Source organism: Telmatherina bonti, assembly GCF_933228915.1.
Source record: "Telmatherina bonti genome assembly, chromosome: 13".
Lineage (NCBI taxonomy): Eukaryota > Metazoa > Chordata > Actinopteri > Atheriniformes > Telmatherinidae > Telmatherina > Telmatherina bonti.
The window spans coordinates 41,179,521-41,197,253 of NC_136611.1; the positions used below are offsets into that span (position 1 = coordinate 41,179,521).

Genomic DNA, 17,733 nt, shown 5'->3' on the forward strand with positions numbered 1-17,733 from the left:
GCAGAGTGTCCAGATGTTTGCAACAGGAAGAGGCCACCGTCCAGCTGGTTGTAGAGCAGAGTGTCCAGATGTTTGCAACAGGAAGAGGCCACCGTCCAGCTGGTTGTAGAGCAGAGTGTCCAGATGTTTGCAACAGGAAGAGGCCACCGTCCAGCTGGTTGTAGAGCAGAGTGTCCAGATGTTTGCAACAGGAAGAGGCCACCGTCCAGCTGGTTGTAGAGCAGTGTGTCCAGATGTTTGCAACAGGAAGAGGCCATCGTCCAGCTGGTTGTAGAGCAGAGTGTCCAGATGTTTGCAACAGGAAGAGGCCATCGTCCAGCTGGTTGTAGAGCAGAGTGTCCAGATGTTTGCAACAGGAAGAGGCCATCGTCCAGCTGGTTGTAGAGCAGAGTGTCCAGATGTTTGCAACAGGAAGAGGCCATCGTCCAGCTGGTTGTAGAGCAGAGTGTCCAGATGTTTGCAACAGGAAGAGGCCATCGTCCAGCTGGTTGTAGAGCAGAGTGTCCAGATGTTTGCAACAGGAAGAGGCCATCGTCCAGCTGGTTGTAGAGCAGAGTGTCCAGATGTTTGCAACAGGAAGAGGCCATCGTCCAGCTGGTTGTAGAGCAGAGTGTCCAGATGTTTGCAACAGGAAGAGGCCATCGTCCAGCTGGTTGTAGAGCAGAGTGTCCAGATGTTTGCAACAGGAAGAGGCCATCGTCCAGCTGGTTGTAGAGCAGAGTGTCCAGATGTTTGCAACAGGAAGAGGCCATCGTCCAGCTGGTTGTAGAGCAGAGTGTCCAGATGTTTGCAACAGGAAGAGGCCATCGTCCAGCTGGTTGTAGAGCAGAGTGTCCAGATGTTTGCAACAGGAAGAGGCCATCGTCCAGCTGGTTGTAGAGCAGAGTGTCCAGATGTTTGCAACAGGAAGAGGCCATCGTCCAGCTGGTTGTAGAGCAGTGTGTCCAGATGTTTGCAACAGGAAGAGGCCATCGTCCAGCTGGTTGTAGAGCAGAGTGTCCAGATGTTTGCAACAGGAAGAGGCCATCGTCCAGCTGGTTGTAGAGCAGAGTGTCCAGATGTTTGCAACAGGAAGAGGCCATCGTCCAGCTGGTTGTAGAGCAGAGTGTCCAGATGTTTGCAACAGGAAGAGGCTTAGGAAGAGGAACAGGAAGAGGTGGTTTATTTACCCAGAGAATTGAAAGCGGACGTGGAGGTAGAGCAGATCTCATTGTGTCTTATTTCCTTCAGAATGTCCCGTAGACGAGATGAAGATATTTCTGGATGAATTTTTACAGCGGTTCGGATGAAACAAACTTCTCATGTCGCCGCTGGGCGGGCTTCCCATTTTCTTAGTCTGAGAAGTAAAACAAAAAAAGGGTTCCAGAAAAACTTTGGGATATTTTCTGATTTCCTTTTAGCTGGAAAAGCTTTGTATCGGTGAACCTTTGCATTAGCAGCAGATCGCTGGCAATCTGGTCATTCACTCCACTGTCTGGTGGCGAGGGAGCAGGTTTTAACGGGTTAAAGGAAGTTTGGGCCAAGAGGGGACCACAGTCCTCTCCACCTGGGTAGAAACGAAGCTCAGTGTTTGGAGGGCTGGGGGAAAGATCTAGATCCGCTGCAGGACCACAGAAACCAGCACAAAAGGTGGATTGACATGTTTCAGACTTAAAAGATATTTTCCACTCATCTTCAGGTCATGCACAGTGGATCAACACTGGAAACTAGAAGGCTACACAACGTACAGCTGCAGATCAGGAAATATTAAAACAAGGTTTGTTCTAAAATAATACTGAGATAAAACTGTCTGTTGTCAGCGGCCATGTTTGGGCTCTTATCTCCATCCTGATGGAAAATAAAACCGAAGAGAAAGCGGCTGCAGAACGAGAAACCCATCCCTGATTCAGTCCTCTTCAAGCCTCGCTCCTCCTTAATGCTGCTCTCAAAGAAGTGAGAACAGCCATGTGTGTGGAGTGTGTGTGTGCCTGTAAAATGATATGGAAACACACACAGGTGCTGCGTTTGGAGCGTGAACCACATGGATGTCCAGGTTTACTGGTGGAATCTCTGTAGGTAGAGGCCAGAGTCATCAAACAGTGGGTTCTTCACCTCCATCTCCCCGGTCTAAAGATCAACACAGGACACATTGATTAGCAGGAAGGACATATTTTCTTATTTAAAACAAATACAGTCATGCATTCTAGTAATTATTGTTGTTATAAAACTTGTTAAAGCTCTGAAAATTCTTAGGACTTCAACAGAAAGATGGGACCATGGCGTGACTTTCACAAGCAACTTGTCTTCCTCAAATGTTCCTGTCTGCTACAAGGGGCTCTTTACAAACCAACAACTTGTCCATAATGTCATCATCCCCCTTTTTAAAAGAGGAAACTAGATAAAAACTTCTAAAAAATTTCATATTTGTGAGAAATTCATTCTCTTTTAAAACAATGAGTATGATATTATCAAGTTTTTATTATTAGTTGTTATATTTTCTATGAAAGTAGAACAGGATCTTAAATGTGCGAAGCCGTCATATATGTCGCTTGCTGGAAGAATAAATGCTGCAACAATGAATGTGCCCAACTTTCATGAACTTTTTAGTGCCTTAAACAGCTGGATGTTCTAATATTCTGCTTCGTTTGGAAACAGCTGCTTCATTTTCCACCAGTTGCCACGAGGTCTGATGCCGACTCATTTACAGGTATAACATCTAACCTTCATAGTGCACCATAGAAGGCTCCGTGCCTGTAGGAAACATAGATGGGAGCAGGATTTAGATGAGCCAACTTGGGACGTATGATTGAAGAGTCCACACTTGCTGTATCTGTGCAAGGTTGGACTATTGCAGTGTAAAGTACTACATCCAGCTCACTGGAACAGAGACCAGTTATCAGATTGCATGCAGTTGCTGTAAAATGACCCCATCTTCATATTTAAACACGTTTTGAAGCAGATCTAAGCTAACAAGCTACTGGACACTGGTATTTAAAAGGTCCTGGAGGTATTTATAACCCCCTGCCCGAGTTAGTTTGAACAATTCCCAGTATGACTCCTTGGCTTTCTGTACGTTGCTTGTCCACCACCTGATCCTTTTCAAATGGAAAGATCCCATTTCTCTCCATTTGCCTACCATCCTACACACTAAGGATCAGGAATAGGTCTTTTAAACGATACTGAAAAAACGTTGTTTGTCTGTTTGTCTTGGTCCTGCGATGGACTGGCGAACTGTCCAGGTCATACCCCGCCTCTCACCCGAAGGCCTTACTTGGATTAAGTGGGTTTGGAAAATGAATGTATGAATGAAAAAATGAAAACATTCACTTGGAAGTTCAGCCTGTAAATTTTATAAGACTTGGCAATCGTCTGTAAGATGCCTGAAGAGAAGATGAGTCTCAGTCGGACAACCTACTTTTCTAGGTAATAACTCGTATGAATTTACTTCGGGTTTTTTTTCTATTCGTTTGTCCCTTTTTTACAACATGCTGAGAGGCAGAGAGGGACTCCTGGAAAAACACCACCATCAAGCTACAATCTGAAAATACTCTCAGGAGTCCACATGATTTTATTTCTTTTTTCTTGGAACTTTAAGTGTCTCTGTACAACTGTGTTCTGTTGACAAAGTGAAAAAAAAAGATTTGTTGGCCTTGCTGTCTTATTAGTTAGTTATAAGTTTCTACTGGTTCGGCTGTTGTCTGGCAGTGTGGCTCTGATGGGAAATGACCCTAACCCGTAACCCCAAACCCGTAACCCCCAACTCGTAACCCCCAACCCGTAACCCCCAACCCGTAACCCCAACCCATAACCCCCCAACCCGTAACCCCCAACCCGTAACCCCAAACCCGTAACCCCAAACCCGTAACCCCAAACCCGTAACCCCAAACCCGTAACCCCCAACTCGTAACCCCAAACCCGTAACCCCCAACCCGTAACCCCAACCCATAACCCCCCAACCCGTAACCCCCAACCCGTAACCCCAAACCCGTAACCCCCAACCCGTAACCCCCCAACCCGTAACCCCCAACCCGTAACCCCAAACCCGTAACCCCCGACCCGTAACCCCCGACCCGTAACCCCCGACCCGTAACCCCAGACCCGTAACCCCCGACCCGTAACCCCCGACCCGTAACCCCCAACCCGTAACCCCCAACTCGTAACCCCCAACCCGTAACCCCCAACCCGTAACCCCCAACTCGTAACCCCCAACTCGTAACCCCCAACCCGTAACCCCCAACCCGTAACCCCCAACCCGTAACCCCCAACTCGTAACCCCCAACCCGTAACCCCCAACCCGTAACCCCCAACTCGTAACCCCCAACCCGTAACCCCCAACCCGTAACCCCAAACCCGTAACCCCCAGCCCGTAACCCCCAACCCGTAAGCCCCAACCCGTAAACCCAAACCCGTAAACCCCTAACCCATAACCCCAATCCGTAACCCCAAACCCGTAACTCCCAACTCGTAACCCCCAACCCGTAACCCCCAACCCATAACCCCCCAACCCGTAACCCCCAACCCGTAACCCCCAACCCGTAACCCCAAACCCGTAACTCCCAACTCGTAACCCCCAACCCGTAACCCCCAACCCGTAACCCCCAACCCATAACCCCCCAACCCGTAACCCCCAACCCGTAACCCCCAACCCGTAACCCCAAACCCGTAACCCCCAGCCCGTAACCCCCAACCCGTAAGCCCCAACCCGTAAACCCAAACCCGTAAACCCCTAACCCATAACCCCAATCCGTAACCCCAAACCCGTAACCCCCAACCCGTAACCCCCAACTAGTAACCCCCAACCCGTAACCCCCAACCCATAACCCCCCAACCCGTAAACCCAAACCCGTAAACCCCTAACCCATAACCCCTAACCCGTGACCCCAAACCCGTAACCCCAAACCCGTAACCCGTAACCCCAAACCCTAACCCATAACCCCAAACCCTAACCTGTAACCCCTAACCCGTAACCCCAAACCCTAACCCATAACCCCAAACCCTGACCTGTAACCCCTAACCTGTAACCCCAAACCTGCAAACCCCAAACCCGTAACCCCAACCCGTAACCCATAACCCCAAACCCTAACCCATAACCCCAAACCCTTACCTGTAACCCCTAACCCGTAACCCTAACCCGTAACCCCAAACCCTAACCCATAACCCCAAACCCTGACCTGTAACCCCTAACCTGTAACCCCAAACCCGTAACCCCCAACCCGTAACCCATAACCCCAAACCCGTAAACCCCAAACCCGTAACCCCCAACCCGTAAACCCGTAACCCGTAAACCCAAACCCATAAACCCCAATCCGTAACCCCAAACCCATAACCCCAATCCGTAACCCCAAACCCGTAAACCCCTAACCCGTGACCCCAAACCCGTAACCCCAAACCCGTAACCTGTAACCCCAAACCCTAACCTGTAACCCTTAACCCATAACCCTAAACCATAACCCCAAACCCTAACCCATAACCCCAAACCATAACCTGTAACCCCTAACCCATAACCCTAAACCGTAACCCCAAACCCTAACCCATAACCCCAAACCCTAACCTGTAACCCCTAACCCATAACCCTAAACCGTAACCCCAAACCCTAACCTGTAACCCCTAACCCATAACCCTAAACCGTAACCCCAAACCCTAACCTGTAACCCCTAACCTGTAACCCCAAACCTGCAAACCCCAAACCTGTAAACCCCAAACCCGTAAACCCCTAACCCGTAACCCCCAACCCTTAACCCCAAACCTGTAAACCCCTAACCCGTAACCCCCAACCCGTAACCCCCAACCCGTGAACCCCAAACCCGTAAACCCCTAACCCGTAACCCCCAACCCGTAACCCCAAACCCGTAAACCCCTAACCCATAACCCCAACCCGTAACCCCAAACCCGTAAACCCCTAACCCGTAACCCCCATTCCGTAAACCGCAACCCGTAAGCCCCAACCCGTCACCCCAAACCAGTAACCCCCAACCCGTAACCCACAACCCCCAACCCGTAACCCCTAATCCGTAATCCCAAACCCGTAAACCCAAACCCGTAAACCCCTAACCCATAACCCCAATCCGTAACCCCAAACCCGTAAACCCCTAACCCGTGACCCCAAACCCGTAACCCCAAACCCGTAACCTGTAACCCCAAACCCTAACCCATAACCCCAAACCCTAACCTGTAACCCCTAACCCGTAACCCTAACCCGTAACCCCAAACCCTAACCCATAATTAGGGGTTTCCAACTTTGGGATCGGAAGGTCGTAGAATGACGGGAGTAAGTGCAAATTACTCGTCGCGACGCACAATTACGGAATATGGACCGTGGCCAAAACTTCCAAAAAGTGAAATAATTTTTTTAAAAATCAGGGAAGGGTCCTACAGCTTTGCAAATAGCAGAAACGTGTTCTACACGTTCCTCCGCATCCAACGCACTTGGTTTCAAGATCTGATGCCATGCAATTCCACACTGACCACCAGGTGGCGCACCAAAATTCCAAATTCCAATTCCAAATTCCAAAAAAATTTAAAAGTGTCCAGATTGCTAAGAAATAAGTAACTGGAATGTCAAACTAATGTGGGTTTTTCTCATATCACCACACAAAACTTAGTCACAAATTCCAACTTCCAAGTCCTATTATATCCAATGGGGTATAATTTGGAAGATGGTCAGAATTGACTTTAACCATGCCCAGTACACTCAGGGGGCCTCCAAACCATGGGGGAAATTATTATTTTAGCAGTTTTACTCACTTTGACTCAGAAAAAAAACAATCACATACAAATTCCAACTTCCAAGTCCTATTATGTCCAATGGGGTATAATTTGGAAGATGGTCAGAATTGACTTTAACCATGCCCAGTACACTCAGGGGGACTCCAAACCATGGGGGAAATTATTATTTTAGCAGTTTTACTCACTTTGACTCAGAAAAAAAACAATCACATACAAATTCCAACTTCCAAGTCCTATTATGTCCAATGGGGTATAATTTGGAAGATGGTCAGAATTGACTTTAACCATGCCCAGTACACTCAGGGGGACTCCAAACCATGGGGGAAATTATTATTTTAGCAGTTTTACTCACTTTGACTCAGAAAAAAAACAATCACATACAAATTCCAACTTCCAAGTCCTATTATGTCCAATGGGGTATAATTTGGAAGATGGTCAGAATTGACTTTAACCATACCCAGTACACTCAGGGGGACTCCACACTATGGGGAAAATTGTTATTTTAGCCGTTTTACTCACTTTGACTCAAAAAAAACAATCACATACAAATTCCAACTTCCAAGTCCTATTATATCCAATGGGGTATAATTTGGAAGATGGTCAGAATTGACTTTAACCATGCCCAGTACACTCAGGGGGACTCCACACTATGGGTGAAATTGTTATTTTAGCAGTTTTACTCACTTTGACTCAGAAAAAAACAATCACATACAAATTCCAACTTCCAAGTCCTATTATATCCAATGGGGTATAATTTGGAAGATGGTCAGAATTGACTTTAACCATGCCCAGTACACTTAGGGGGACTCCACACTATGGGGAAAATTGTTATTTTAGCCGTTTTACTCACTTTGACTCAAAAAGAACAATCACATACAAATTCCAACTTCCAAGTCCTATTATATCCAATGGGGTATAATTTGGAAGATGGTCAGAATTGACTTTAACCATGCCCAATACACTCAGGGGGACTCCAAACCATGGATAAAATTATTATTTTAGCAGTTTTACTCACTTTGACTAAAAAAAAAACAATCACATACAAATTCCAACTTCCAAGTCCTATTATGTCCAATGGGGTATAATTTGGAAGATGGTCAGAATTGACTTTAACCATGCCCAGTACACTCAGGGGGACTCCACACTATGGGTGAAATTGTTATTTTAGCAGTTTTACTCACTTTGACTCAGAAAAAAACAATCGCATACAAATTCCAACTTCCAAGTCCTATTATATCCAATGGGGTATAATTTGGAAGATGGTCAGAATTGACTTTAACCATGCCCAGTACACTTAGGGGGACTCCACACTATGGGGAAAATTGTTATTTTAGCCGTTTTACTCACTTTGACTCAAAAAGAACAATCACATACAAATTCCAACTTCCAAGTCCTATTATATCCAATGGGGTATAATTTGGAAGATGGTCAGAATTGACTTTAACCATGCCCAATACACTCAGGGGGACTCCAAACCATGGATAAAATTATTATTTTAGCAGTTTTACTCACTTTGACTAAAAAAAAAACAATCACATACAAATTCCAACTTCCAAGTCCTATTATGTCCAATGGGGTATAATTTGGAAGATGGTCAGAATTGACGTTAACCATGCCCAGTACACTCAGGGGGACTCCACACTATGGGTGAAATTGTTATTTTAGCAGTTTTACTCACTTTGACTCAGAAAAAAACAATCACATACAAATTCCAACTTCCAAGTCCTATTATATCCAATGGGGTATAATTTGGAAGATGGTCAGAATTGACTTTAACCATGCCCAGTACACTCAGGGGGACTCCAAACCATGGAGAAAATTGTTATTTTAGCAGTTTTACTCACTTTGACTAAAAAAAAACAATCACATACAAATTCCAACTTCCAAGTCCTATTATATCCAATGGGGTATAATTTGGAAGATGGTCAGAATTGACTTTAACCATGCCCAATACACTCAGGGGGACTCCACACTATGGGGAAAATTGTTATTTTAGCAGTTTTACTCACTTTGACTCAGACAAAAACAATCGCATACAAATTCCAACTTCCAAGTCCTATTATGTCCAATGGGGTATAATTTGGAAGATGGTCAGAATTGACTTTAACAATGCCCAGTACACTCAGGGGGACTCCAAACCATGGATAAAATTATTATTTTAGCAGTTTTACTCACTTTGACTCAAAAAAAAACAACAATCACATACAAATTCCAACTTCCAAGTCCTATTATGTCCAATGGGGTATAATTTGGAAGATGGTCAGAATTGACTTTAACCATGCCCATTACACTCAGGGGGACTCCACACTATGGGTGAAATTGTTATTTTAGCAGTTTTACTCACTTTGACTCAGAAAAAAACAATCGCATACAAATTCCAACTTCCAAGTCCTATTATATCCAATGGGGTATAATTTGGAAGATGGTCAGAATTGACTTTAACCATGCCCAGTACACTCAGGGGGACTCCAAACCATGGGGAAAATTGTTATTTTAGCAGTTTTACTCACTTTGACTAAAAAAAAAAACCAATCACATACAAATTCCAACTTCCAAGTCCTATTATATCCAATGGGGTATAATATGGAAGATGGTCAGAATTGACTTTAACCATGCCCAGTACACTTAGGGGGACTCCACACTATGGGGAAAATTGTTATTTTAGCCGTTTTACTCACTTTGACTCAAAAAGAACAATCACATACAAATTCCAACTTCCAAGTCCTATTATATCCAATGGGGTATAATTTGGAAGATGGTCAGAATTGACTTTAACCATGCCCAATACACTCAGGGGGACTCCAAACCATGGGGAAAATTGTTATTTTAGCAGTTTTACTCACTTTGACTAAAAAAAAAACAATCACATACAAATTCCAACTTCCAAGTCCTATTATATCCAATGGGGTATAATTTGGAAGATGGTCAGAATTGACTTTAACCATGCCCAGTACACTTAGGGGGACTCCACACTATGGGGAAAATGGTTATTTTAGCCGTTTTACTCACTTTGACTCAAAAAGAACAATCACATACAAATTCCAACTTCCAAGTCCTATTATGTCCAATGGGGTATAATTTGGAAGATGGTCAGAATTGACTTTAACAATGCCCAGTACACTCAGGGGGACTCCAAACCATGGATAAAATTATTATTTTAGCAGTTTTACTCACTTTGACTCAAAAAAAAACAATCACATACAAATTCCAACTTCCAAGTCCTATTATGTCCAATGGGGTATAATTTGGAAGATGGTCAGAATTGACTTTAACCATGCCCATTACACTCAGGGGGACTCCACACTATGGGTGAAATTGTTATTTTAGCAGTTTTACTCACTTTGACTCAGAAAAAAACAATCGCATACAAATTCCAACTTCCAAGTCCTATTATATCCAATGGGGTATAATTTGGAAGATGGTCAGAATTGACTTTAACCATGCCCAGTACACTCAGGGGGACTCCAAACCATGGGGAAAATTATTATTTTAGCAGTTTTACTCACTTTGACTAAAAAAAAACAATCACATACAAATTCCAACTTCCAAGTCCTATTATATCCAATGGGGTATAATTTGGAAGATGGTCAGAATTGACTTTAACCATGCCCAGTACACTTAGGGGGACTCCACACTATGGGGGAAATTGTTATTTTAGCCGTTTTACTCACTTTGACTCAAAAAGAACAATCACATACAAATTCCAACTTCCAAGTCCTATTATATCCAATGGGGTATAATTTGGAAGATGGTCAGAATTGACTTTAACCATGCCCAATACACTCAGGGGGACTCCACACTATGGGGAAAATTGTTATTTTAGCAGTTTTACTCACTTTGACTCAGACAAAAACAATCGCATACAAATTCCAACTTCCAAGTCCTATTATGTCCAATGGGGTATAATTTGGAAGATGTTAATAATTGACTTAAACCATGCCCAGTTCACTCAGGAGGACATCAAACTGTAGGGGTAATTGTTATTTTAGCAGTTTTTTCAGTTCATATTTATTTTGCCACATTTGTGGTGTCCAAAAATTCCCTATTTTTTCATGTCTGACCTTTCTTCCATATTCCTATTTAACTGTTTTTGTCTCCCAAAATTCCAAATTCCTATTTATCCCAAACCTTTAACGGATATTCATTTCATTCTGCTGCAATCATGTTCTGCAAAAAATCCAAATTCCTCTTTATCCCTATCCTTTCTTCCATATTCCTATTTATTCTGCTTCATTCACGTTCTGCAAAAATTCCAAATTCCTATATATCCCTAACCTTTCTTCCATATTCCTATTTATTCTGCTTCATTCACGTTCTGCAAAAATTCCAAATTCCTATTTATTCCTAACCTTTTTTCCATATTCCCATTTTTTCTGTTCCATTCTCATTCTGCACAAATTCCAAATTCCTATCTAAAAAGGTTAGGGATGACGCATTGATATTGAATAAATAGGAAAATGGATTGTGGATGCGGGGCAATACTGTCCGACAAGAAGCAGTCAGAGGTCTGAATTTTGGTGCATTGGTAGAGGACATATTGTGCACCAACATATCTCAAGCACACAGGCCTGGCTCACAATGTGTGAGAGCTGGACATGGTGACATGGTGTTTATGTGGTGTGATTATGGGGGGCGTGCAGACAACTTTTGCCAAACTTTGAGCTATGCTCAGAGGCCCTAAATATGTTGTAGGGGGCCTTTCCACGATTGCATAGATGCCTCCGTTGTGCTCTTGCGTCCTTCCTTTAAGGAGATATGCCCCCTCAAAATTTGGACAAATTTAGGCTTTGGCACCACCTAGCGTCTGAATGGTACACTGCAGAGGCCCCATTCTTACATGTTCGGATTCAGGGTTCCAAGACCTTTCCAACCAACCAAGTGAAGGCAAGTGTCTGGGATATGTGTTCGAGGCATTTGTCCCCTTTCCATAGACACCTCATATACATGTTTCGGTCAAATGGTTCAAAAGTTATACACCCCCAAAAGTGGGCGTTTTCACTTGATAGGGTGTAACTCTGGGACTGTTTGTCATACACCAATGTCCATGTGACCGCTGCGATCGGGTTATCGAGCCTAACAGGAATGGTGTGTTTTTTTTACTTGAAAAAGTAACATTTTCACATGGTGTTTACGTAGTGTGATTTTGGGGGGCGTGCAGACAACTTTTGCCAAACTTTGAGCTATGCTCAGAGGCACTACATATGTTGTAGGGGACCTTGCCACGATTGCATAGATGCCTCCGGTGTGCTCTTGCATCCTTCCTTTAAGGAGATATGCCCCCTCAAAATTTGGACAAATTTAGGCTTTGGCACCACCTAGCGTCTGAATGGTACACTGCACAGGCCCCATTCTTACATTTTCGGATTCAGGGTCCCAAGACCTTTCCAACAAGCCCTCACTTGTCCCAATCGGCCTTGAAACAAAGAAATGTCTTCCCCAGAACTGCAATTTATGTAGGCACTGGACACCATTGGATCTTTACTGCATGTTTTTTTGGCAAAATGGGTCATCGCTCAGGAAGAAAGAGGGATCCGATGGAGCTGATTTTTATGTGTTGGTTGGGGTGCTGCGTACCTTCCAAAGATGACTCCTCTGTCCTGCTGCACCCCTGCATTCTTTAGATCTCCCCCCCCCCCTTCCTCCAAAAAATCGCAATTTCTAAGCCTCTATGGAAGTTTACTCAAATAGCATGCCAAGTGAAGGCAAGTGTCTGGGATTTGTTGTCGAGGCTTTTGCCCCCTTTCCATAGACACCTCATATACATGTTTCGGTCAAATGGTTCAAAAGTTACACACCCCCAAAAGTGGGCGTTTTCACTTGATAGCGTGTAATTCTGGGACTTTTTGTCATACACCAATGTCCATGTCACCACTGCAATCGGGTTATCGAGCCTAACAGGATTGGTGTGTTTTTTACTTGAAAAAGTCACATTTTCACAATTCCATATTCCTAACTAAAAAGGTTAGGGATGACGCACTGATCTTGAATAAATAGAAAAGTGGAATGTGGATGTGGGGCAATATCACCTGACAGGAAGCAGTCAGAGGGCTGAATTTTGGTGCATTGGTAGAGGACTTACTGTGCACCAACATATCTCAAGCACACAGGCCTGGCTCACAGGGTGTGAGAGCTGGAGTGTGATTTCTCAGGAGGAAACTTGGGGGGCGTGTGGCCCATGGCGGCGCTCACAGTGACATGGTGTTTATGTGGTGTAATTTTGGGGGCGTGCAGACAACTTTTGCCAAACTTTGAGCTATGCTCAGAGGCCCTAAATATGTTGTAGGGGGCCTTTCCACGATTGCATAGATGCCTCCGTTGTGCTCTTGCGTCCTTCCTTTAAGGAGATATGCCCCCTCAAAATTTGGACAAATTTAGGCTTTGGCACCACCTAGCGTCTGAATGGTACACTGCAGAGGCCCCATTCTTACATGTTCGGATTCAGGGTCCCAAGACCTTTCCAACCAACCACGTGAAGGCGAGTGTCTGGGATATGTGTTCGAGGCTTTTGCCCCCTTTCCATAGACACCTCATATACATGTTTCGGTCAAATGGTTCAAAAGTTACACACCCCCAAAAGTGGGCGTTTTCACTTGATAGCGTGTAATTCTGGGACTTTTTGTCATACACCAATGTCCATGTCACCACTGCAATCGGGTTATCGAGCCTAACAGGATTGGTGTGTTTTTTACTTGAAAAAGTCACATTTTCACAATTCCATATTCCTAACTAAAAAGGTTAGGGATGACGCACTGATCTTGAATAAATAGAAAAGTGGAATGTGGATGTGGGGCAATATCACCTGACAGGAAGCAGTCAGAGGGCTGAATTTTGGTGCATTGGTAGAGGACTTACTGTGCACCAACATATCTCAAGCACACAGGCCTGGCTCACAGGGTGTGAGAGCTGGAGTGTGATTTCTCAGGAGGAAACTTGGGGGGCGTGTGGCCCATGGCGGCGCTCACAGTGACATGGTGTTTATGTGGTGTAATTTTGGGGGCGTGCAGACAACTTTTGCCAAACTTTGAGCTATGCTCAGAGGCCCTAAATATGTTGTAGGGGGCCTTTCCACGATCGCATAGATGCCTCCGGTGTGCTCTTGCGACCCTCCTTTAAGGAGATATGCCCCCTCAAAATTTGGACAATTTTAGGCTTTGGCTCAACCTAACGTCTTTTGCCAAAACTTTGAGCTATTCTCAAAGGCCCTTACTTAATAGGTCCCTCACAAACCTTTTTCAAATCCCCCAACCAGTACTTTGCCAAGAATTGCAACTTCCAAGTCCTATTATTTCCAATGGGGCAAGATTTGGAAGATGCTCAGATTCAACTTTGACCACACCCAGTAGACTCAGGGGGACTCCAAACTATAGGGAAAATTGTTATTTTGCAGTTTTACACATTTTAAATCAACAACCAGCTCATAGATATAGTATGGCAATAAGTCTATGTACCCCTTCAATCTTCTTTGTATGGGGGACTCCCCCAATTCCAACTGCAATGTGGGGTCCTATCGACTCTAAATCATTCAAAATGTGTTCCTAAATAGGTCCCTCACAAACCTTTTTCAAATTCCCCCACCAGTACTTTACCACACATTTGAACTTCCAGGTCCTATTATTTCCAATGGGGCAAGATTTGGAAGATGCTAAGAATTGGCTTAAACCATGCCCAGTTAACTCAGGAGGACCCCAAACTATGGGGACTATTGTTATTTTAGCAGTCTTATCAGTTCAGTATTTATTCTGCTTCATTCACATTCTGCAAAAATTCCAAATTTCTATTTATCCCTAACCTTTCTTCCATATTCCTATTTATTCTGCTTCATTCACGTTCTGCAAAAATTCCAAATTCCTATTTATCCCTAACCTTTCTTCCATGTTCTGCAAAAATTCCAAATTCCTATTTATCCCTAACCTTTATTCCATATTTCTATTTATTGTGTTTCATTCATGTTCTGCAAAAATTCCAAATTCCTATTTATCCCTAACCTTTCTTCCATATTCCTATTTATTCTGCTTCATTCACGTTCTGCAAAAATTCCAAATTCCTATTTATCCCTAACCTTTCTTCCATATTCCTATTCATTCTGCTTCATTCACGTTCTGCAAACATTCCAAATTCCTATTTATTCCTAACCTTTCTTCCATATTCCCATTTATTCTGTTCCATTCACATTCTGCAAAAATTCCAAATTCCTATCTAAAATGGTTAGGGATGACGCATTGATCTTGAATAAATAGGAAAATGGAATGTGGATTTGGGGCAATACCGTCCGACAGGAAGCAGTCAGAGGGCTGAATTTTGGTGCATTGGTAGAGGACATATTGTGCACCAACATATCTCAAGCACACAGGCCTGGCTCACAGTGTGTGAGAGCTGGACATGGTGACATGGTGTTTATGTGGTGTGATTATGGGGGGCGTGCAGACAACTTTTGCCAAACTTTGAGCTATGCTCAGAGGCCCTAAATATGTTGTAGGGGGCCTTTCCACGATTGCATAGATGCCTCCGTTGTGCTCTTGCGTCCTTCCTTTAAGGAGATATGCCCCCTCAAAATTTGGACAAATTTAGGCTTTGGCACCACCTAGCGTCTGAATGGTACACTGCAGAGGCCCCATTCTTACATGTTCGGATTCAGGGTCCCAAGACCTTTCCAACCAACCACGTGAAGGCGAGTGTCTGGGATATGTGTTCGAGGCATTTGTCCCCTTTCCATAGACACCTCATATACATGTTTCGGTCAAATGGTTCAAAAGTTACACACCCCCAAAAGTGGGCGTTTTCACTTGATAGGGTGTAACTCTGGGACTGTTTGTCATACACCAATGTCCATGTGACCGCTGCGATCGGGTTATCGAGCCTAACAGGATTGGTGTGTTTTTTACTAGAAAAAGTATCATTTTCACAATTCCAAATGCCTATCTAAAAAGGTTAGGGATGACGCACTGATCTTGAATAAATAGGAAAATGGAATGTGGATGTGGGGCAATACCACCTGACAGGAAGGAGTCAGAGGGATGAATTTTGGTGTATTGGTAGAGGACTTACTCTGCACCAACATATCTCAAGCACACAGGCCTGGCTCACAGGGTGTGAGAGCTGGAGTGTGATTTCTCAGGAGGAAACTTGGGGGGCGTGTGGCCCATGACTGCGCTCACAGTGACATGTTGTTTATGTGGTGTGATTTTGGGGGGTGTGAAGACAACTTTTGCCAAAACTTTGAGCTATGCTCAGAGGCCCTAAATATGTTGTAGGGGGCCTTGCCACGATCGCATAGATGCCTCCGGTGTGCTCTTGTGACCCTCCTTTAAGGAGATATGCCCCCTCAAAATTTGGACAATTTTAGGCTTTGGCTCAACCTAACGTCTTTTGCCAAAACTTTGAGCTATTCTCAAAGGCCCTTACTTAATAGGTCCCTCACAAACCTTTTTCAAATCCCCCAACCAGTACTTTGCCAAGAATTGCAACTTCCAAGTCCTATTATTTCCAATGGGGCAAGATTTGGAAGATGCTCAGATTCAACTTTGACCACACCCAGTAGACTCAGGGGGACTCCAAACTATAGGGAAAATTGTTATTTTGCAGTTTTACACATTTTAAATCAACAACCAGCTCATAGATATAGTATGGCAATAAGTCTATGTACCCCTTCAATCTTCTTTGTATGGGGGACTCCCCCAATTCCAACTGCAATGTGGGGTCCTATCGACTCTAAATCATTCAAAATGTGTTCCTAAATAGGTCCCTCACAAACCTTTTTCAAATTCCCCCACCAGTACTTTACCACACATTTGAACTTCCAGGTCCTATTATTTCCAATGGTGCAAGATTTGGAAGATGCTAAGAATTGGCTTAAACCATGCCCAGTTAACTCAGGAGGACCCCTGTAACCCCAAACCTGCAAACCCTACACCTGTAAACCCCAAACCCGTAAACCCCTAACCCGTAACCCCCGAACCCTTAACCCCAAACCTGTAAACCCCTAACCCGTAACCCCCAACCCGTAACCCCCAACCCGTGAACCCCAAACCCGTAAACCCCTAACCCGTAACCCCCAACCCGTAACCCCAAACCCGTAAACCCCTAACCCATAACCCCAACCCGTAACCCCAAACCCGTAAACCCCTAACCCGTAACCCCCATTCCGTAAACCGCAACCCGTAAGCCCCAACCCGTCACCCCAAACCAGTAACCCCCAACCCGTAACCCACAACCCCCAACCCGTAACCCCTAACCCGTAACGCCTAATCCGTAATCCCAAACCCGTAAACCCAAACCCGTAAACCCCTAACCCATAACCCCAATCCGTAACCCCAAACCCGTAAACCCCTAACCCGTGACCCCAAACCCGTAACCCCAAACCCGTAACCCGTAACCCCAAACCCTAACCCATAACCCCAAACCCTAACCTGTAACCCCTAACCCGTAACCCTAACCCGTAACCCCAAACCCTAACCCATAACCCCAAACCCTAACCTGTAACCCATAACCCTAAACCGTAACCCCAAACCCTGACCTGTAACCCCTAATCTGTAACCCCAAACCTGCAAACCCCAAACCTGTAAACCCCAAACCCGTAACCCCCAACCCGTAACCCATAACCCCAAACCAGTAAACCCCAAACCTGTAACCCCCAACCCATAACCCCCAACCCGTAACCCCCAACCCGTAACCCCTAACCCGTAACCCGTAAACCCAAACCCGTAAACCCCTAACCCATAACCCCAATCCGTAACCCCAAACCCGTAAACCCCTAACCCCAAACCCATAACCCCAAACCCTAACCTGTAACCCCTAACCCATAACCCTAAACCGTAACCCCAAACCCTAACCTGTAACCCCTAACCCATAACCCTAAACCGTAACCCCAAACCCTAACCTGTAACCCCTAACCCGTAACCCTAAACCGTAACCCCAAACCCTAACCTGTAACCCCTAACCTGTAACCCTAAACCTGCAAACCCTAAACCTGTAAACCCCAAACCCGTAACCCCCAACCCGTAACCCCAAACCTGTAAACCCCTAACCCGT

At 44.7% G+C, this 17,733-nt stretch overlaps 1 protein-coding gene across 1 annotated transcript in view; it reads right to left on the reverse strand.

Moving 5' to 3' along the window:
• Positions 1-1,556: 1,556 nt before the first annotated feature.
• The window catches only part of npdc1b (neural proliferation, differentiation and control, 1b), a 54,549-nt gene continuing 38,372 nt past the window's right edge, over positions 1,557-17,733 (reverse strand). The window contains exon 9 of the mRNA XM_079251517.1: positions 1,557-2,106. Coding sequence (XP_079107643.1) covers positions 2,035-2,106 — 72 coding nt within the window. The 3' untranslated portion in view covers positions 1,557-2,034. The remainder of the gene's footprint in view (positions 2,107-17,733) is intronic.